The following is a 22,102-nucleotide window of genomic DNA, read 5'->3' on the forward strand; positions in this document are numbered from 1 at the left end:
TTTAACTAGTAATGATTGTATAAAAATCAAAATAACAAAATACCTATGACCTCAGATCTAATCATGAACTACTAGTCCATAGTCTTCCCCTCTTCCCAAATTCTAAAAACTAGAAGCAAAATCACAGTAAGCTACAACAGCTCAATAAGCCACACAAATAAATCTCTTTTATTAAACATTTTACTGAATATTCAAAATTAGTTAAATGTAGTTTGAATTAATCACTATATTGAGAGATGAAATAAATGCATAACAATTATTTTCTAATGTAAATAGCAATGCTGAATAAATAAATAAATTAAAATTCATATTATAGAGTAGTTCATGTCATATTTTTCAGACCCAAACAAAACATTAAAGGATTCTGGCCCCTTATGACTCTTTTTTTATTAGTGCTGATAAAATTAGAACATATCACATATCCCTAACTCAGATTGAATCTAAAAATGATTCCGTCCCCTTATAACTCCCGACGGTTCTCTAATACAAATAAAATTATAGATGATTCTCGCTCCTTATGACTTCCAACATATACAATTTATTCACATATACACATGTGTCATCACATTATAACAATTAAATAGTAATTGAGCATATATCAAAATTTTACACTATTGTATAATGGTAGATAATGGAAAATCATACTAGGTAAAAATATACATTTTTTTAAAAATTATCAATTTATTAGGGATTATGTAAAATGATCTTTTAAGACTTTTATTATTTTACACCAATATTTTTCAATATCCAGAAAATTTTCTATTCAATAAAAACCTCACAAATTTAAAACTCCCATTATAAAATTTTTAAAAAATATTTAAAATGTAGATAATCATAATCTCTCTAACATATAAAATATAACAATGTAACAGTTTTACCTGTGCAAAATTATCTATTTTTTTCTAACGAATGCAAAATCTTAATTGAAAATTTTGCTAAAAATTAAGCATTATTGAAAATTGAGATGAGACTGGAATAATGTGACTTACCTCAAAACGAACAAGTTTCTCAACTATGCCACGAACAAAAATGACCCGAAGTCACCCAAAATATGATTTTTCTTTTTCTCTATCCTCTCTTCCTGTTAATTTTTTCCAAAAGCTATCTATTAGCAATTTCTGACTTGTGAAAATTATTTAGAATAGTTAGTGATTTAAGATATTTTGATTTTATATATAATAATAATATAATATTATTTTATAATTAATTTTTCAGTATAAAATTCATAGTAATACTTTAGGAATATAAACAATTACAGAAAAATAATCATAAATTAGCTTATTTTATTTAGAAAATTTTGATAAAATCAATTTGCAAAACGGACAGTTGACGGTCCAAAATACCCCAGTTGTACAAACATCTGGCGATTTCTTAAGAAATTTTAAATGTGCCAAAAAATTATGAAAAAATAGGGTAATTAAAGCACTACACCACTAATGTTATCAAGAAGATGGATTGTGATTTGAAATTATAATGACTCTAGAAATAATTACTGACTGCACTAGGTTAACAAAAAAAGTCTTAAAAATTTAAGGCTTTCACACTAGTGGTGCTGCTTGAGGATTTTTAAAGACTCATAGCTCTCCTTAATATTAAGCCAAAGTGAAGGCTCCAATCCATAGCCCATCATTTATGTAGAGAGTGAGAGCCTTTTATAGATTTTTACGAGTGACATGTCCCATAAATATAGCAAAAATCCAACATTCCATCGGGCGGCTCTGTATTGATTCTTTTGATCAAAGCGTTCATTCAACATTTGAGCGCCAAAATGATGTCAAAATTAAGCCGTCTTAAGTTTGTTAGATTTATCTTATTGAAATGTTCAATTCTACTGTAAGCATGTCAAATTTGGGGTTCATTTGATCCCTAATTAATGTTTGAAGTTTTCAATTATGCTTTAATTGCTTAATTTGAACTTATTTATTCCCAAATTGATCCAGCTATACTATCGTTGGATTTGTCTTGTCAAGATGTTAATTTTAACTATAAGTTTGCTTGAATCTGAATTTGGATGATTCTATATTTAATTTGAATGTTTTTAATTTAAATATGCCTCAAGATTCTGCCCGACTAAGGTGATTTTCAATGACTTATCAACATTAAATTTACTTCGACTATCAACCTTTTTATAATTTAGTAGCTACTAGCAAGTTTAGTTAATAAATATTTTAAAATTTATCAAATTATCAAAATCTAATTTTTTCTAAATCAAGTTTATATTTTAACACTTAATTAAATTTTTTTAAAATTTTGAGATATTGATATTTTGAACCGGCAAAACCATTATTTTTAAGATAATAAAGCCCAAATGAATGGGCGGCTGTGAGTTTCGTGCCGGGAAACAAAGCTTCAAGCTGGATATCTTTGTCTGTGAACGGACATGGAGGTTCCACGTAGCGGTTTGCCACAGAGGATCCAAATTGCGTAGACTAGTGAGTGAAGAGAGTGGATAACGAAACAGCTGGTCCGTCTTCTCCTCCAAATACTCCTCCCCATTAAACAAACAATTACCGTAAACCGATAATGATCTCGAGGACCGATATGGAAATAATATTTCGGTTTGCGGATTTCTGTAACTTCATTGTTTTAGCCTGGGGAGAGAAAACGAGGGGGATTCAAATTTGTGAGGATGGCGGACGCTTCAAAACGGTAGCTTGAGGTTGGAGGCCTTTGTATTGGAGTGATAAAGGTTTCTGTATTGGAATGTGGAATGCATGATCTGGGGTTTAAGCGGTTGATTCTGGCGATGCGCTAGATCGCATGGCGGGTTCCAAAGAGAAGTCGAGCTGGGAGAGGTCCTCCACGTCGACGACCCTGGGACGTTGGACTCATCATCGCAGCCCCAATTGACGGATTGGGATTTATCAGGGGCAGAACTTCTATGGACGATGAGGGGGATGATGATGATTGTCTCAAGTTCTATTCGGAAGAAATAGATTTTGATGGTGATCAGAATACTGGCGAGGTCAGTCTGAGGGAGTGGCTGGATCAGCCCAAGCGACAGGTAGACTCGGTAGAGTGCCTCCATATATTCCGGCAGGTGGTCGAAACGGTGAACCTTGCACATTCTCAGAGAGTTGTGGTGAATAACATCAGACCGTCATGTTTTGTGATGTCAACTTTTAACTGTGTTTCCTTCATTGAATCTGCTTCTTGCTCGAGCTCGGCTTCAGGGACTTCCTCTGGAGAAGAAGATGTCCGCAGAGATGGTGCTGTTAGTGATCAGCAGGCGGCAACTACCACATATTTGTCCTCTACCACATATTTGTCTTCGACGGAGGAGTTGGAGGAAAAGAGGGAATTGGATGTGGCCATTGACGTAGAGGGGAGAAGGGATTTCCCTCTCAAAAAGATATTGAGTATGGAGTTTAATTGGTACAGAAGCCCTGAAGAAGCTGAAGGAGGGAAAAGTACATTTGCCTCGGATATATATAAATTAGGAGTTCTTCTTTTCGAGGTTAGGATACAACTGTTTGTTTTTATCATAAACCTTTTGATTGTCATCTTGTAATAGTTGGTTAGTTTTCTTGTGCTAGTTATTTTGCACGTTTGACACTTCAGCAGAGAAGGTTGGTATAATGTCGAACTTGAGGCACCGGTTGCTTCCACCACAAATGCTCTTTAAATGGGCAAAGGAGGCTTCATTTTGCCTACGTCTATTGCACCCGCAGCCAAGTAGTCGTCCTGCGATTAGGTTAGTCTGGAGATGTAATCGTTCTTGTTAGACTTTTGAATTTACTTTAGTTCAATTATTGCAAATCATAGCTCTACTGGCATTCTCGATGATACCTGCTGGCTTCATTTGTTTTGTTTTTTTGTCAATTTTATTTTATCTGTGTCATAATAGGGTAAATTGAAGAAATATGCTTGTTTATTTTCTTAGGAAATATGCCTGAACGTTTGTTCGAACTAAAAAACTCAAGTACCTTGCTTTTGACTATTTTTTTAAGTCCATTGTGACCTAAATTGGTTCAAGCACTATCCCAATAAGGTTCAAACAGGTTTTGATTAAGGTTGAAATCATTTAAAGGAAAATTTTGAGCTATGTTTGAATATTGTTTTAACACTATTCGAACCATATGTTATGACTCCAAGATAGCTTCATACATTGTTTGCATAGAATTCATATAAGGTTCGAATTGCTTCAATTGTGTTAGATAATGCTGAGTATAATTTAATAACTATAACACATCGTAATGAGAAGCATAAAATAATTGTATAACTTCTATAAAATCAAAAAGAGAAGCATTACACTGAATCAAAGTAGTTGTAATATAATTATAGTTATAAGATGAGTGCAATTACAATAGTTATGATAGATTAGACAAAAATTTTGATACAACTGAATACAATTACATCTATAACAAAACACAACTTATGAGAAGAGCAGACAAATATATTGCAAGAAGAATGTAGGGCTTTTTAAAAAACTGCAAAAATTCCTTACATCTATAACAACATCCAGAACAATGACAGAAAGCTGCTTTATCTTATTTTAGGATGAATTTAACTAACTTACAACTGGTTATGTTTCTGCTGTCTCTTTTGCTCTCTTTAAAATTTAAAGTGCTCGCTTTCTATTTTATAATTCTAATTGTGATAGGCTGAGAACGAATATGCATAATGGACTTATAAAACTTCTGATCAGCTCCACATATCCAGCTTAAGATGGACAAAAACTTGCAAAAAATAAGATAAAAAATTCTAGTGAGCAAATTATACATCTACTTCCTTAAACATAAGCAATCGTTGAAAAACATATACACTTGCATCTTCATTCAATGATCCATAACAAGAAATTCTTACCCTTGAGCATTTTGTTACTCCTCCAGCTCAATATCCTTGGTGCTCTCTCCCCATAAAAGTCAATATATTACTTCCCTAGGTTTGGTATGGGTTCATAAGCCCAATGTTGTAGTGATATTGCATATCAAATTGCAGTATTCTAGACCGGGGCATTCCTCCTTAAGGTAGTGGCAATGTTCCTTTTTATCCCTCTTTGTTCTCTCTTTTTACATCCTATTCTATGGTATCTAAAAAATGTCTCATCATCTTCGACCAAGAGAAAGATTTCAGTGAAGTCAATACTGTGTTTAGCATGGTTGAGGAGTGTACTATTTGCAAAAAAGCACAATCTTTCATTAATCATCTTTGTTTGTATACTTCTTGAAAGCATTTTTTAGTCTGAATTTTAAAAATTCTTGTCCCATTAAATCAGGTTTTGGGTAGCATATTACTTCTTGTCATCTTCTTAAACTCATTACCAATGTTTTAAATTGCAAAATTGAGTATTGAAATTTTTTTCGTTCGTTCGTGAGGCATAAGCCTCAAAATTAAAAAATTACGTAAAGTTAAAATGATTATTTTGCTGTATAATAACCAAATAATATATTAAAAATAAACATAAAAAATAATTTGTTATATATATGAAACATAAAATGCCCAAGTTATAAAATGACAAGTAATAAATTGTGTGGAATTGAATTTAAATTCAAACATTATAATAATAAAACAATATAATTTGTTATCAAACTCAAAATTCTATATTTTCTAATATCTTGTTCATTAGCATTTTATTCAAAAAAGAAATAGTAATGACTTAGCAAATCAGAAATCATCAACATTGCCATCAATGAGGGGGTCTTCATTTGAATTATTGTCACAATGAACTGCTCTCTTCCCTGCCTCATCACCTATGGAGTCCCATGCCTACCAATCAGCTTCTTATTCGTTTGTATCAGTTAGCTTCCTATTCCCTAAATATTTTTCATCAATATAAATATGAGTAATACTTTAAGATAAATAAGCTCTATCAAAACTATTTTTTATATACCTTTTTTAGTTCGTTCTTTTTGTACTTCGGCTATGGTAGATGTGGATGCTATATTTATATCATCATCAAAGAAATCAACATTCAAATTTTCCTCTCTCAATTCAGATAGCGTAACCTCCACTTCATCATCTACAAATCACTCCTCATCTGATGCCATATCCTCATAAATTAAAACATCTTGATCATCCTTCAACCCATTCTTATTTAAGTTCTTATTTAAGTCTCTTATTGTACATAATATATACTAAGAAATTCATCCTTAAGATTGTCAGACGATTTATTTTCTTTGTATGCACTTGCTTGTATGTTCTTCAGTTGTGTTCATATCTCGATGAGGAGCATTTTAATCCCAAAACCTTCACAGCAAAACATTGCAATTCTAAAGTGCCATCACCAAACTGTATCCACCATTCAACTGACATTTACATAAATGAGTATAGTTAGTACTCATGAAATGTCTTTTAAATAAATAAGAATATAATATAACAAAGTAACAAATAAAATTACCTTGAGATTTCTTAGAAATAGTATTCTTTGCCTGTTGTAATTCAATTTTTTTTTTTAATTCCTAAATGGTACCAATTGCATGTCAGCATTGGATATTTCAATTGAATCATTTATAAATCTATCCATGCAATGATATAATCCTAATTTTATTTTAAGATTTGTAGACTTATTCTCTACATATTAATATTGAGGGGTTAGATAATAGTTTGCTGCATGCAAATGCCGATGAAATTGTAACTCTCTCCTATCATTAATAATATTTTAAATTTCTCTATAGCTTCCCTCTTCGCCTCCTAAATTATGGGCAATCATTTCTTTTGCTTCTTTCATAGCATTCTATATAAAGCCCATAACACACTTCTTCTCGGCATTAACCATCCTAAGAGCTTGCACTAATGGCCGAGTGGTTGTGATTGCATACCTGACACTTTACCAAATCTATCATTTAGAATAATTTTTCTAACCTCTTTCCCTTTAGATTTTTTTCCCAATTAAGTGCAGCTAAACCACTATGTAAATGTAAACATAGACTTCAAAGATTGCCTAGCATTCAACATGGACTCCAAAGATTGTTGAATCAAATAAGTAGTGATAAATCTTACTACTGTAGGCCTAAGTAATTCTTTCTTTGAAAATTTTCTCTTAAGTGCTAAAATTCAAGAATGATTGTGAATAAATTTACTTACCTTCTTTGCTTTTGTTAGTGCATTGTTGTGTTGTGATAGTTCCCCAAGCTTCTCAAGGATGAGATCAATACAATGTGCGACACATGGAGTTCAATATAAATATTTTCTCTTCTCCGTAAGTTTAGTCCCTGCAGTCCTATAAGCATTAACATTATATGTTACCACTTGGACAATCATGTGCTCTCCAACCTCTTCAACAATAATGTCTTGTAATTCAAAGATAAACTCAACATCTTTCATATGATCAAATGCTTCAACGGATTTAAAAAAATATAGCACCATATGGGATATTGATTAGTATGTTTATTTAACTTATATTTTTTACATCTGAACATCTAATTCAACGGATTTAAAAAAATATAGCACCATATGGGATATTGATTAGTATGTTTATTTAACTTATATTTTTTACATCTGAACATCTATTAGACATATTTATAACACTTGCCTGTAGCGATGTAAAAATGGTTTTTTACATTTGAACATCTATTAGACATATTTATAACACTTGCCTGTAGCGGTGTAAAAATGGTTATTTAGGTTGGGTTTGGGTCTAACTTTGAATTGACACTGGTCCAATTCAGCTGACCAAACCTGACCCGGTTTTGTAAACGAGACAAAAATTCAGATTCGATCCCAACATACCGAGTGACCAAGTTGACCTGACCCGCGGACCCCCAGGGTGCTCAAGCACGAGCTGTATGAATGAGCTATGGTGAGGGCGGCTTGGCAGGATCTTGCGAAAGTGTGGGTGCAAGCAGGTGAGCTGGCTAGCGGGCGAGCGGGTATGCACTATGGTGCGGGGTGAGTACAAGCGTATGGGCTCGCGTGAGCATAAAGACTTGTGTGAGCATGCAAGAGTGGACGAGGTGTGGGTGCTGGGGCGTGTAAGGTGCGACTTGGGCAACCAAGCGTGTGTTGTGCTTAGGGCTGCGGGCAAGGGCAGACTGCCTGAGTGCATGCCGTGTGAGTTGCGTGTGCATTGCGAGAGTAATAGGATAGCCTAATAGGGGGTTAGGCAAAGGTCAATACGGGTTGATCCCTAATTATTGGGTTGACCCGAACCTGACTCGAATTATAAACAAGTTCAAAAATAGGACCTAAAATCGACCTGTTTCTTTATAGGGACCTGAACCCAAAATTTTCGGTTTTGGTTAGGGTCGAGTTTTCTGGTAGTGTTCTTATTGATAGCCCTACCTGTCTGAGCCCATGTCCTCTTAATTTTCTCAATATGTTTTGTTGTATTACTTCTTCAAAATTCATGTCCTCAGATCATACATGGATGAAGTTTTGAACTCTCTGCTGTATGCTCCAATCGAACGAATCATGTTGTAGTAAGAAGGAGATTTTACAATATTAAATGGTATAACATTCTCGTAAAAGAATATGCCTATATCCATATATACTTAGATTCGTGCATCCCTAGCATTCTCTGGGGTCATCTTTTATGTAGTCGAAGGCATGCATACTTGTTTGTTCTCTAATATGTTCACCATTTAATGATTCATATGACCCATTCTACCCATACAGGACATTAGTTACAATGAAGAAGATGAATCCCGCTCGCTCTCATAATAGGAGCCCACATAAACTCTATCCTCAAACAGCCTCTATGCTAAGTGATTTGACATTATAGACTTATTCATGTATGCTTTGATATCCTCTCCCTAACTATATCTGACATTTCTGCATATGATGCAACATTCGTATATGATTTGGATAGATGCTCTTTCAACCTAGTCACACCCACTTGCACCACTTTTTCACAGTAATTATATTTCAAATATATGTTGTGGGCTCCAAAAATTCGGCCCCGGCCTCCTCCCACTTTATGCTTTTTATTCGGCGAGGGAGTTTTAACGGATTAAGTTCCAGGTAAATTTTGGAAGGCAGATGGGTTTGTAGATAAGACACTATCCAGATATTTTATGCTCATTTTGCGAGGACTTTATGATTTGAGTTCTGGTTTCCTATAGGCACAAGCCCCTATAGTTAATTACCCCTCCCGATCATGAGAGAGAACTTTCAATTAAGGTTAGTCGTTAATCAGATACGTAGAATATACATGTTATCTGACATGTTGTAGCAGCACGGGTTTGTATCTGGGAATTGGAGAATTGATATTTAAAATTGGAAATTGTACCAACTTGCACTTAAAGCGGATGGTGGGGGAATGGATGATGGACCCGATCAAGATCCTATGGTTCCGTCGTCCCGGGCCTTCTTGGTCCCTAGTCTACTTAATTAGAGGAGGTAGTCGACCCAACATGACAGAAGGATTCTTATTGGTAGTCATGGGTTACTTCGTCCAAGGGTACCTTGTAGACCTGTGGTGAATATTTGCCTAAAGGGATAAATTTGAATCCACCTTAGCTAACAGATGACTTTGTGCCCTATCGATTATATCCTTTTGATATCTCAAGGATTTGATGTCACTAAGGAACGTATTGGCTCTGGCCATAACCGGTATTTCGTGGTGCCATTTGGCTGCAAAATCACTCGGTTCAGAGGGCCTCGGGTCATAACCGTTTATACTACGGTTCCATTTGGCGATAAAACTGCCGGTCAGATGACACGTACCACGCCCTTATTGGCAGGAGAATGTTTGAGAATGGATCCTAGTGATATTTTCGACCAGACATTAGTTCCATATGAGCTGAAGTAAATTTTAATTTGTTCATCTCGGCAAACTATTATGGAGGGTAAATGAGTTTTGCTTTAAGTGATTGATGACTGGATTTCAATTTTAAATATCATGGATTTTGAGATTTCTGGAATTTCGGAAATCTTTGTGGAGTTTTTAAGTTTTCATAAGCATTTAGGTGGCATTTAAAAGAAATATTTGTGAACTCCTCCGGTTGAGATCTTCATTCAACACGACCATCATCGGGGTTGAAGGGGTTATTTTCCTTTGAAAAAAATTTTATTTTGTGGATGAACCTTATCAACTCTGCCGAGTTATCAACAGAGGATCGAGTTTCGTAGGATTTTTTTTCCTTTGTGAGTGAATTCTCTTAATTATAAGTTTTGAAGGCCTAATATGAATGTATAAAATAAATATTCTGGTCGACCTCGCGATCGCATATTTATTTGATGGTTTGAGCCGCGTCGACTCCTATCTACCCACATAGGAGGATCAGACTCGAACTTGAATTCACTTATTAACCCGCGAAGCATCCCTAGATGTTACGTGTGTATCAATAATACGCTTGCCGGGCTCATGCGTATGTTTGGGGGCATTTTATAATTAAACCTTGTCGACGAGGATCGGGTTTCGTAGGCTTTATGCCTTTATTAGTGAATTATTTTGATTATAGGTATTGAAGGCCAAATATAAATGTATTAAAATAAATACACCACTCGCCATAACCGTGTATTTATTTGATGGTTCGAACCCTGTCGACTCCTATTGATCTGCATAGAAGGATCAAGTTCGAACTTGAATTCACTTATTGACCCTTGTAGCATCCCTAGACGTCACGTATGTACTTATAATATGCTCGTCGGGGCTCATGCAGGTTTTGTTATTGCATTTACTCCTTTTGTACCTATGTGTATACAAACTACGGTCATTTGCGGGGATATTTTACAATATTTGATGCCGATCAATTGTGCGGGCAACTGTTATTTGAATGCAGCATTCCATTTGGTAGCTCGTAGACGCCTTCTGTCTGCTTGTAGGGATGTTGCAGATCCGGTAGCATATTATAGCAACTTTTGGATTGAGTTATTTGCTGCTTTGTACAGGTAGACTATCGTGCATCACTTATTGCTTTCTGCAGGTGGATCATAGTGCACTAACGAATCTCCTGCTTTGGGTTGTAGATAGTTGCATTCATATGATGTCTTTGTTCGTGGTCATCGCTTTGCATACAGATCTTCTAGCGTCGGCCACGGACATTTGTATTTGTTGTAGTTATTCTGCATTTTTCTTATAGGCAATACATTGGATGTGTAACAGGTTTCCTACGGTAGCTCGTAGGAGTTTGCATTTGATGGCGGACTTCTATATCTTTTTGTGGATGACACTTTGTGTATGTGACAGGTCTCCTACGATGGCTTGTAGGAGGGGATAGAGTTCTTGTTGTGTATTTTCCTTCTTTGTTTGTGGACAGTATAATGCATTCGCATGAAAGAATCATCATAACCATTGCATGTCGACCCTCATTGTTTACAGAGAACTGTTACATTCTTCCATGAGTGGTTGATATCGATTATAAGGGATTTTCACATCCTCTTGCATGGTTTTTGTAAATCCCACACATCAAAATCAAGTGGCGTTGGTTGCATGAGAACTGTATTTGCTTTGACCTTTCATCAATAGTTTATGATGAATCACTCCGCTGCCTGTAAATGTTGACTAGAAAGGTATCATAATGCTCGTTGTCTATTAACTTCCTTCACCTGCGAGGGACTTGTGCATTTTCTGAATACTTAATTGGTAAGTACGTCTTTGTAGTCATTGTATGCCTATTGTCGTTACTTGCAAGAGCTTAGTGCACTTGTTTGTAGCTAAGTGGCTTCGTTTGTTCGTAGACTACTACATTTCCTACATATCTGCCACATTCCATCTGCAAGCATATCCCTGCGTATTCTCTTGTTGCCACTCGCATGTGGCTTGTTGTATGTTATCTTTCAGCATATATAGATAATAGTATTATTTATCTGTAAATTGCATCTTCCCTACAATCATTGATTGGATGCGAGCATAACATTTATCATTCATAGCCCCATAGATTATTTGTTCTCCATTGGAATCTACCATTTCTTGCGGGAGTTTGACATGTCATTTTGCAAATTCATGCCTGAAGGCAAATTCTTTTGTTGAGAATAATTCTTAGCATGTATAATGGTCTTGAGAATATTCATGTTGATACTTGCCTACAAAACCCACTATTATGCATATCAACTTCCTTCAATTTGCAAAAAGGGTAATCTTGTTCGCCCATGTGATTGATATATACATCAATCACCATCATCTTTATGTAATTCATAAGATGCTCTTTTGGATGCTTTTGACATCTTCATTTAGACCTTGCATTTGTTGAGTTAAGGCTAAGTGCCTTATTGTTGCGAGTTCAATTCCTTGTTGTCACAAGTTCGTTTACTTGTTCAAATGATCACATTCAATTTGAACCCTTAGTATTCAAGTTTGATCATCTAAGCTTGCTTGCACTTTTTTCAAGTTCAAGTTAGGTTCATTATAGTGTTCAGGTTCAATGTCAATGTTTTGGTTTTTCTTGAGTCCAAATCAAGTCCACAAGTCCGCTGTCAACTTGTCCAAGTCTTTGTTCAAATTCAACTGAAGTTCAAGTCCTTTTGTGCTTCATTTAAGCTCTAGTTTAGGTTCAAGTTAAGTTCAATGTGATTTGGTCCAAGCTTAAGCTTTAGCTTAAGTCCACAGTGCAAGTTCAAGTTTTGGTCCTCGACTTGTTTATTTAAGGTTTGAGTTCTCTTAAGTCCATTGCATCTATTTAAAGTCCAAGCTCACAAGTCTCCTATTGTTCTTTTGAGTTCAATCAAGTCCAAGTACAACCTCGTGTTCACTCAAAATTTCGGCAGGTCCCGGAGTCTCCCCTGTTTAGGGGAAACTACGAGAAACTGGGCCTTCTCGCCACGCGCAATAAAGGCGTATATGGTTGGTGTCCTCGGACGAGGAAACCTCGGTTGTGATCTCTATTCACACCACTCCCAATAAAGACGTGCATGGGGTCTTTAACAGTACCTGTTTAAAAAGAGTTTGCTTTCCCCTTGCTCGAGGGTACTTATAAGTTATATAGCCTTGCCGTAAGTGCCACACAGGGGTCCCATACCACCTCGCGCAATAAAGGCGTGTATAGGCGGGTTTCTGGTGCGCCACGAATTTTGAAATGAGGCTTTTAGGTGATTACTCGACTCGTCGTAGGCGTCGCATCAGGGTCCCATCCCACCATGCGCAATAAAGGCGTGTATGGGCGGTTTTCCGGTGCACCGCAAACTTCGAACACGGGCTCTCGAGGTTTTAAGGTTTAGGAGTTTATACCTTCGTGAGGAGTGTCGACAAATGTATCGAGGCAAGGGAAAGAGGGGGATTTTCTCTTTTTTTTAAAAAAAATTAATTAAAAAATAGATTAAACATAATTAAATTTAATTATAACTAATATTTTTTAAATTAATTTTAAAATTATTATAATTAAATAATAATAATAATAATAATAATAATAATAATAATAAATAATAATAATAATAATAATAAAATAAAATAAAATAAAACCCCCTCCCCCATTATCTTCTCTGTTTGGGCATTTATGGGATTCAGCCGAAGAGGCGTGCGATGAAGAGAAAATTACCTTCACGCGAGCGAGCTCCTATTGTTGCTTCCGTTGGAAAATGTCGTAACTTTCAATCCGATCGGAAGGAGGTCGTGGAAGGAGCAAAGCCGAGCAGCCAAGGAGGTGGAGAGATTGGGATTGGTTCGGCTAGAGTGGAGGTTGGCTGGAGCTTGCGAGGGAGGTAGGGTTTCGTCCAGGTAGGTTTGAAGAGGTAAGGGATTTGAGCTCTCTCTCTCTCTTTCAGCCGAAGAAGCAAGGGGGTCGGGAGTTGGAGAAGAGCATGGAAGGAGAGTTCTGCGTGCGTGGAAGAAGTGCGAAGAGAAGTCTCTCCGTCTTCATTTTATAGACGCGAAGGAGTATGGGACAAAGTGGAGGCCACACGATTTGAGCAGGATTTACGCATGATTTTCGGGATACGACGCAGACGGCGCCGAATAGCGGGATTTCTGTGGATTTTCAGAGATTTGGGCGGCTTCTCTACGGATACGAGATTATTCTTATTTCCATTTTTGTTTGTTGCACGTAGGTCAACATATGTATGACTTATCACTACCTTCCACAACAACTTGAATGCTATATTTTCATGTCGGATTCTTCCTATTACCCGATGCAATTTTATCTTTTCTTCTGACCATCCTCTACAAAGCTCTATAATAAGAAGTTAAGAACATAAAACAATGGAACTCTTTAACAATTATTGCATGCATGCTTAATTTGGTTGGACCATCGATTAACATAGTTTTCCTTTTCATGGAGTAGGAAGACATGGTAATCCAATTCAATACTAAGTCCAAACTTCTAGAACAAGAATATACACAAAGCATAGTGAAGCTGCACAACTCCAACAAGAAATACAGTTCAAAAAGTGAAAATATATTACAATAGCAAGCTGATGTATACAATATTTTTTGGAATAAGCATATCATGTCTTCATAGTTCAAAATATAACCATAATATATTCGCGAAGTCCAAAGTTGACAGTTATTATACTGCCTTTATAAAAGATCAAAAGTTTGTGATAGTGCACCTATTTTATAGAATCATAACCGTAATGAAAAGTTGCTATCATAGCAAACTAAGCAAAGCACAAGTTGAAGGCTGACTTTTTAGTTTTAGCATGTCAAGGCATTTCTATAGATAACAAATAAAATTTCTAGCAATAAAAGTTTTTAACAAACAAACATTCATCCAGAGCATGAATTACAAACAAATATGAACATTACAAGCTCAACAACCAACATAAGTATCACAAGAAAAATGAGAAAAAAAAATTAAATGCTATAGCTACAAGACATTATCCAATGTGAATTAATTATATTCATTGATTGTTTTATTGTAATAGAAGGGATTGTTTGACCCCACATTCAAGTGCTTGTTCATTTGGAAAATTCAATAGAAGATGCATAAGGAACTCTTTAGTTTTGTGGTGAAACATTCAACTTAAAACATTGAAAATGCTTAAAATTTTTAATTCTGATTTCAATAAAGTTTAAATTAAGTTAATAATGATCTATCTTAAGTAAATTGGAGTACAAAAATTAAGTCTACTAATTTTATAAATTGTTTTAATCACTCATTAAAATTATTATCATATAAAGATATTCAGATTTTATTTATAAAGTTATATTATCAAATATATCAAACATTATGTATTAATAATTTAGAAGAGAGTATTATCTCTTTTTTTTTTTGAAATGTTTCTCCAGTCAAAACCAAGGAATTATGCATGTCAAAATTAATAAGAGAAACTAAAGACAAAAAAATATAATTGAGAGATCACCCACGGAAAAAAGAGAGACCAACCACGACATTACTTATGAAAGTTGAGCAAATAGAGTGCATCCAATAAATCAAAACACAAGAAGAGAAGATAATAATCATTGTAAATAAAAGTGTAAACAAAAAGATAGAAAACATAGTGGTAAAAGAGGAGCTTTCTGATGAACATACGTAAGCTCCAACATAAAAAATAAAAAATAAAAAATAAAAAAAAAACAACACAAATTATGGGCTACTCACAACACGAGTTCTTGAAACCCAGGAGAGCCTCTACAGCGAGCAAACTTTGTTGTTACTTCCAATCCTACAGGAAGAATATCATCGAACGTTCCCGACTTCCGATTCAATAGGCCACCTCATCAAAATATCATGACTTATGATCGAGAACCAAACGTCATAGAAGAAGGCGAAGAAGACGGTGTGGTGTAGCATACGAAGTTGAACAGGAACGAAATGAGGTATAGACGCCACTCGACATTAGGTTTAGGTTTTAAATAATTTATTTCGTGTTATTTCGAGGCGAATGCCTCATAGAAGTGAGGCAACACAAGGTGCGCCTACTGAAATGGGTTCGATTCGTCCGCCTCGACATGCTGCGGGAATTAATTGCGCTGAGGCATCCTCTGATTGCATAATTTTGAATAGCGTTCATCACTAGATGGGACTATCTAAAAGTCAACCTAGCCACCAAAATAAAGCCAGCAATCATGAATGCTATGTTCCTCTCTTCAATGTTTAGTAGAATGGAGTAGTTATCATTTTGATTATTATTGTGGACTCCAAAAATTCCATAATGCGCCCTGGCCTCTCCGCGCCATCGGTTTATTTTTCTTTTAAGTGTAATGATGACGACAGAGAGTTTTAACAAGATTAGGTTCTGGGTGAATTTTTTGAAGGCAGATTGGGTTTTAGATAGGACACTACCTAGAGATTTCATCCTCATTTTGTGAGGATTTATGATCTGAGTTCTAGTTTCCTATAGGCGCAAGCCTCTATAGTTAATTACCCCTCCCGATAATAAGAGAGAATTTTCAATTAAGGCTAGTCGTTAAAGAGGTTACATAAGTTGTAAATTCAGTGTATAATAACAACAATTTTAGGGTTTGAATTTGAGACATGAATTTTGGAGTTTATCACCATAAACATAAAACTGATGGCGGCGGGAATGAAGACGAGACTAATTACGATCCCATGGTTCCATCATCTCGGGCTATCATGTTCCTTGGTCTACTTAGTCCGAGGAGGTAGTCAACCCAACCTGATAGAAGATACCTTATCAGCAGCCATGGGTTGCTTCTTCCAAGAATACATTGTAGACCTGGGTTGGTGTTTGTCTAAGGGGATAGATTTGAACCCACTTTAACTGACAGAGGGCTTTATGCCTATCGAATATACCCTATGATCCATTGCTAAAGGGTTTGACGCCGTAAGGGAACATATGGGCTTTGGCCATCATCATAATATATTGGTGCCATTTTGCAGCGAAACCACACGATCAGAGGGCACGTGCCACATCCCTGCTCGCAAGATACTATTTGAGGATGAATCGTAGTGATACACCCGACACGCATTCGCTTTTTGTGAGTTGAGATTATGTTCAAATTTATCACCCCCGACAAACGGTTGCGGGAAGTGGATGTTTTTAGTTTCAAGTTTTTAGATGATAAATTTTATTTCAAGAATTCAATCTTTTATTTGGTTTAAAGATTTGACCCCTTCGGTTGAGATTTCCTGTCAACACAGCTATCATCGGGGTGACGTTAAAGTCACTTATATTTTCGTAGGAATTTAGGAGGTGTTTTATGATTCAAGTCAAGTCGATTCCAGTCCTTCTATGGAGGAGGATGAGACTTGAATATTTGACCTGCGCAGCATTCTCGAACCGTTGAATTTAGGATTCAACTGTAATGATCGGAGCACATGCGGGTTGTATTCAGTTTGAAAATAGATCTTTATAATAGTGAGCATTTGATGCTGCACAACATTCTCATACATTGACATTTAAAAATTTATTGCATTTGTTGGAGCACATACATGATTGTTTTAGTTTATAAATTGGGGTTATTATAAGGATATATCCTTCTGTTCTCTAGTACGAGTGTTGCGGATCCGATGGTTTTATATGTTGTTTATTACTTCTTGTAGATGAGTTTTTTAGTAGTTTGGAGAGCTGCTATGTTAGAGAGCTGTTTTGGAGAGTTTTTTTTTAGAGCTTGTGTGAGTTGTTTGTGAGTTTGAGAGCTTTGCAGCTTGAGAGCCATTTAGAGAGCCGCCAGTTTAGGAGTTTGTACATAAACTGGATTAGTGAAAACATTGATTCTTGTATTTATGTTTCCTGTATTAATTAGATTAATTAATTGGGTTTTAAATTTTAACTAAAGTTAAATGTCTAATTCATTAGTTTCAAATTTCATATGTTTAAATGTATTTTAAAATTATATAATTATTTATGTTAAATTGATTGGCTTGATTAATTTAGTTAATATCAAATTAAAGGTTAACTTGATTAAAGTTGTGCTTTTAATTAAATCCTTAAATTGTTTTAAAGCTTTCCAATTAAAGTTCTGATTGTTGTAAATCTGACTTTATGGATTAAACTTTTGATGATAGCAAACATTCATGATTCCCTACCACTGCTTTGCCTACTAACTTTTCAGGACCACAAGATCGAATGCAGCTCAAGCCAGCTCAAGATCGGGTAGATTTAGGTTGAGTCAAGTCTGTATTTTTTCCTTTCTTGAGTCAATTGTAAAAGTGGTTTCTGATGCTAAGTAACCTTGTACACACACACTTGAGTGGTTTTCTAAATTTTTCTGTTTTAAGTACATCGACCTGGATGATGTTTCTATCAGCCAAGACGATTCAACTAAAAACAGAAACCCTGATTAGGGCATCCTGGTTAAGCAGTCGTCATTAAGCAAATCGTCCTGGATGATACGTGTATTGGCCAGGACGATAGGCTAAAATCAGAAAAAATCAGCCACCATGATCAATTTAGGTATTCTTTATTTTAAATTATCGTCCTAGACGATCTCTATATCGGCCTGGACGATACAGCACAATTATGCCTAAATTAATCTAGTATTTATGTAAAACAATTAAGGCTGATTGATACGATAACATCGGCTGGGCCGATCGCAGAATCGGCCGGGACGATGTCCTGGACGATTGACATCGGCCAGACTCTATTCAGGGCAATGTTCAGGACGATTGTACTCGGATTTGAACTAATCGGCCAGGACGATATTGTATCAGCCTGGACGATGTAATCAATTTTCTTCTAATTGTCCTGAATTGTCCCAGCTGATTGAGCTCATTTTGTACTGATAGGCCAGGACGATATTTATATTGACCTGGACGATAAAGTCGGTTCCTGAAAATCTATTTAAAGAACCCGAATTTTCTCATGTAACAAGACCTTGAGTGCTACTGTCTTGACCTGAGAGAGCCTTGGGAGAGGGGGGGAGAAAGAGAGAGGAACTTGTGAGGGGGAGTTTGTGAGAGGGTTCACAAAGGTTGCTCCAAGCAAGGTTCCAAGTCGTCGTCTCTGCTCTTCGTCCTTCGTCCTTGGGAGGTTCTTGGGAGGTCTACTTCAGCAAAAGGTATGGGTTCTCTGCCCGCTTCAGGAGGAAGCAAAAGGAGTCGGTTCTCTGCCGCACCGGGGTTGGTGAAAAGGGGTATGTTGTAAAGGCTTCTCCGCCTAGCTGTGGGAGCTAAAGGGGAGACACTTAGTTAGTGCAATACTCGGAGGGTGCCTCCGAGGAGTGGACATAGGTCAAGGATTAACCGAACCACTATAAATCCGGTGTGGGTTTTCTTTGTTTTGCTTCCGCGTTTATTTATTTTTGCACTTTGATTTCTGTGCTGATTTGGTTTTAAGATTTGTTGTGCTTTGCTAAGAGAAAATTTTTAAAATACCAATTCACCCCCCCTCTTGGTTTGCCTCGGGCTAATTCTTAAGGGCTTAACATCCCTAACGAACTCTCACTGATTAGAATTTGGTTCAAATTAATTAGTAAGTTATCTTGGGCATTTTAACTCCAATTATTTGTTTCATTTTAAATTTGGTTTAATTTTAAACTTTAAGTTAATTTTAGTTTAAAGCTTAAGTCTTGAATTTAATTAAGAAATTTAGTTTTGATTTTATATGATTAACTGATTACAATTTTAAGTTAGTTTAAAATTTAGTTTAATCTTTTTTAATTAAATTTATAAGTTATATTTAATTTCATTTAAATTTAATCATATGAATTTGAAGATTTGCTTTAAATTTTAAAATTTGAAATTATAGAATTATTAAAAAAGCTAAATCTTATTATTTTTTTTGAATTTTGATTTCATTAAGCTCATTTACTAATTATTAAGTTAATTAATTATTAAATTAATTAAAGATTCAGATTAAAGTTTTAAGTTGATTATAATTTTAATTGAATTTAAATTCGATTTTAAATTAATCGTTTAATCATTTTTATTTATTAGTTAAGGCATGCTCAATTTAATCAATTTCAAATAAAATTTATGTTTTCCAAAATCCGTATTAGTCCAAAATTTTTTTTATGTCCAGAATTTTTGAAAAAATTTCGACAGCCTCCCATTGTCTTCTCCCCGCGAGGGGAGGTTGGGGAAGGCACTTGCCCTTTTGGCTCGACTCGGCGGATCAAATCAACGGCAAAGAGATTATGAGAGGGATCGAGTTTTCAATTCTTTAATCCTTCGGTTGGATCAGATCAATGACCAAGTGTTTCGGGGGACCGTATTAACTTCAGGACTTCCTTCAAAATCTTCAAATTGTTGTGATACCTATTATTATTACTTTTTATTTCAATTTAATTTTTAAAATCTTGAAAAATCTGGCAGCCTTTTGGCACAGCCTCCCCACGAGGGGAGGTTGGGGAGGACACTTGCCCTTTTGGATCGACTCGGCCGGATCTAATTAACGGCGTGGAGATTAGGAGAGGGATGGAGTCTTCAATCCCTCCGTTGTATTAGCTCGACGGCTAAGGGCTTCAGGGGACCTTATCAACCCCAGTACTTCCTTCAAATCTTCAATTTGCTTTTGTACCTGTTTGAAAATGTTCTCTTTTCTTCATCTCTTTATATTATTTATTACATATATAATATTATTTTATATATTATAATATAATAATATAACTTATACTATATAGAGAAGGGGAAGGAGACGGGTAGAGCTCGATCGAGCTATGGAGGCGGAGACCAGGTGTCGGGCTCGGGTGCTTGTGCGAACAAAGATGGACGGGTGCTGGTCGGGCTCGGGCACGGAGGAGAGAGCCAGGATCGATGGTTGGAGGTAGGGTCGGCAAGCAGGAGGTGGAGACTAGGGGCTTGGAGTTCGGCTTCGACTCGGAGAAGTCGGAATCAACGAGTGCGACTTATCTAGGGCATAGCTTTGCAGAAGATTGTCGGCGAGAGGAAAAAAACGAAAGAGCTAGGGCACCAGTTGATGCTTCGATTTTCTCTCTGTCAGTTTCAAAATCCTCCCCCTTCCCTTTTTCTGTGCATGTCTCAGAGCATCATAATGAAAAATGGGACGGGTTTCTTTTTTTTTTGTGCAAAGTCGTGTGAGGAGGTTAGAGGGAGCTTGTGGGAACGTGGACTGTTGAAGGAGTCGTGGGTAGTGGATGGTTAGCCAAAGGTCTACAGGTCAATATTTATCAACCATCATCAAGAATAATTGATAAATAAGGTCACCAGAAAACTATATTTCGACAGCTCTTAATAAGTTCCGAAAGGGGGATCTCTTAGCCTAGATAATGAAGTTATTAACCTTAAATTGTCTAATCGGCTTTTTAATAACTCCCCTAGTTCTGTATGTGACCTAAGCATTATAATGCCTCACAACTGGTAAAATTAGACAACTCAAATCAATAAATCCTATAAGAGGTGATATGACCAAAAAAATCATCTTTGAATGACCAAAAAAATCATCTTTGAATCACCTTTGATAATGGTTGAACAATCTTGGATATTGATGGGGTTTCCATGCATTATGTTTAGTGTGTGAATTATGTTTATGCTCTGGGATGAAATATGCTTAGGTTTTCTTTAATATGCAATATCCACTAAATATGCAAGTGCACTTGTCGATCAAATAATAAAGTAATTGAGAGAGTGTCGATCCCACGAGAAAGTGTTATGCTAACATACAAATGAACTAGTACTATCTACTACAACTACAATGTTTATCCTACTGAATGAAGATTAGTGTTGAGTTTCTGTCACTACAGAGAATTACAAAAGAAAATACTATATACCAAATGATAAAATATTTTAGACTAATGAATGCAAACTGCCATAGGTTTTTTAATGAGACTCTCTTTTATTGATGTGAATCAGAGCATATACATCCCTAGATCTCTGTCAAACTGGTAGAGATATAAAAAAAGATTTATAGCCTTTCTATAGTGATTGTATGTCCATAGAACCTAGATGGTTAAATATCCTATGTCTAAATATGCAAACATTCCATTCAAATATTTTTATTTATTTCAATATTCCTCCATCGAGATAATATATCACACTTATTTTTAACTACACATATAGCCACTGTATGCATTAAATTAAGATTGAAAGATATTGAAAACATCTATTTCTTATTCAAAGCACAAGGTCTACATTAGTATTAACATTGTATTCACATCATTAGCCCAAAATTATGGAGTTAGCCAAACGTGGAATGCAAAGAAAATAGATCAACTTTCCTTGCTTGTATAAAAGAGAAAATACATGAGTAAACGTTATTTCAGATATCACCCGGATAGTACAATGGACACTACACACTCCTTTTTTCTCCAAATATCTGATTGCTTATAAAGAGACATACTAATAATTCCTAACAATATTATCCTTCTCTCTCCTGGCCTCCCTTAGACTTTACATTAAGGGTGCACTACAGTCTAGATTGAACTATACATAAATGCTGACCTCTCTATGAAATTACTAAAAGACAAGAGGGGGGTGAATTGTGA

The 22,102-nt window shown here is 35.7% G+C and overlaps 1 protein-coding gene across 2 annotated transcripts in view; it reads left to right on the forward strand.

Annotated features, from left to right (window-relative positions):
* Positions 1 to 2,436: 2,436 nt before the first annotated feature.
* Positions 2,437 to 22,102, forward strand: part of LOC110116112 (protein SPA1-RELATED 3-like) — a 26,952-nt gene continuing 7,286 nt past the window's right edge. For both annotated transcript variants that reach the window (XM_028700049.1, XM_028700050.1), the window contains exons 1-2: positions 2,437 to 3,457; positions 3,537 to 3,694. In XM_028700049.1, coding sequence (XP_028555882.1) covers positions 2,882 to 3,457; positions 3,537 to 3,694 — 734 coding nt within the window. In that variant the 5' untranslated portion in view covers positions 2,437 to 2,881. The remainder of the gene's footprint in view (positions 3,458 to 3,536; positions 3,695 to 22,102) is intronic.

This window comes from Dendrobium catenatum, unplaced genomic scaffold (assembly GCF_001605985.2).
Source record: "Dendrobium catenatum unplaced genomic scaffold, ASM160598v2 fragScaff_scaffold_1446, whole genome shotgun sequence".
Lineage (NCBI taxonomy): Eukaryota > Viridiplantae > Streptophyta > Magnoliopsida > Asparagales > Orchidaceae > Dendrobium > Dendrobium catenatum.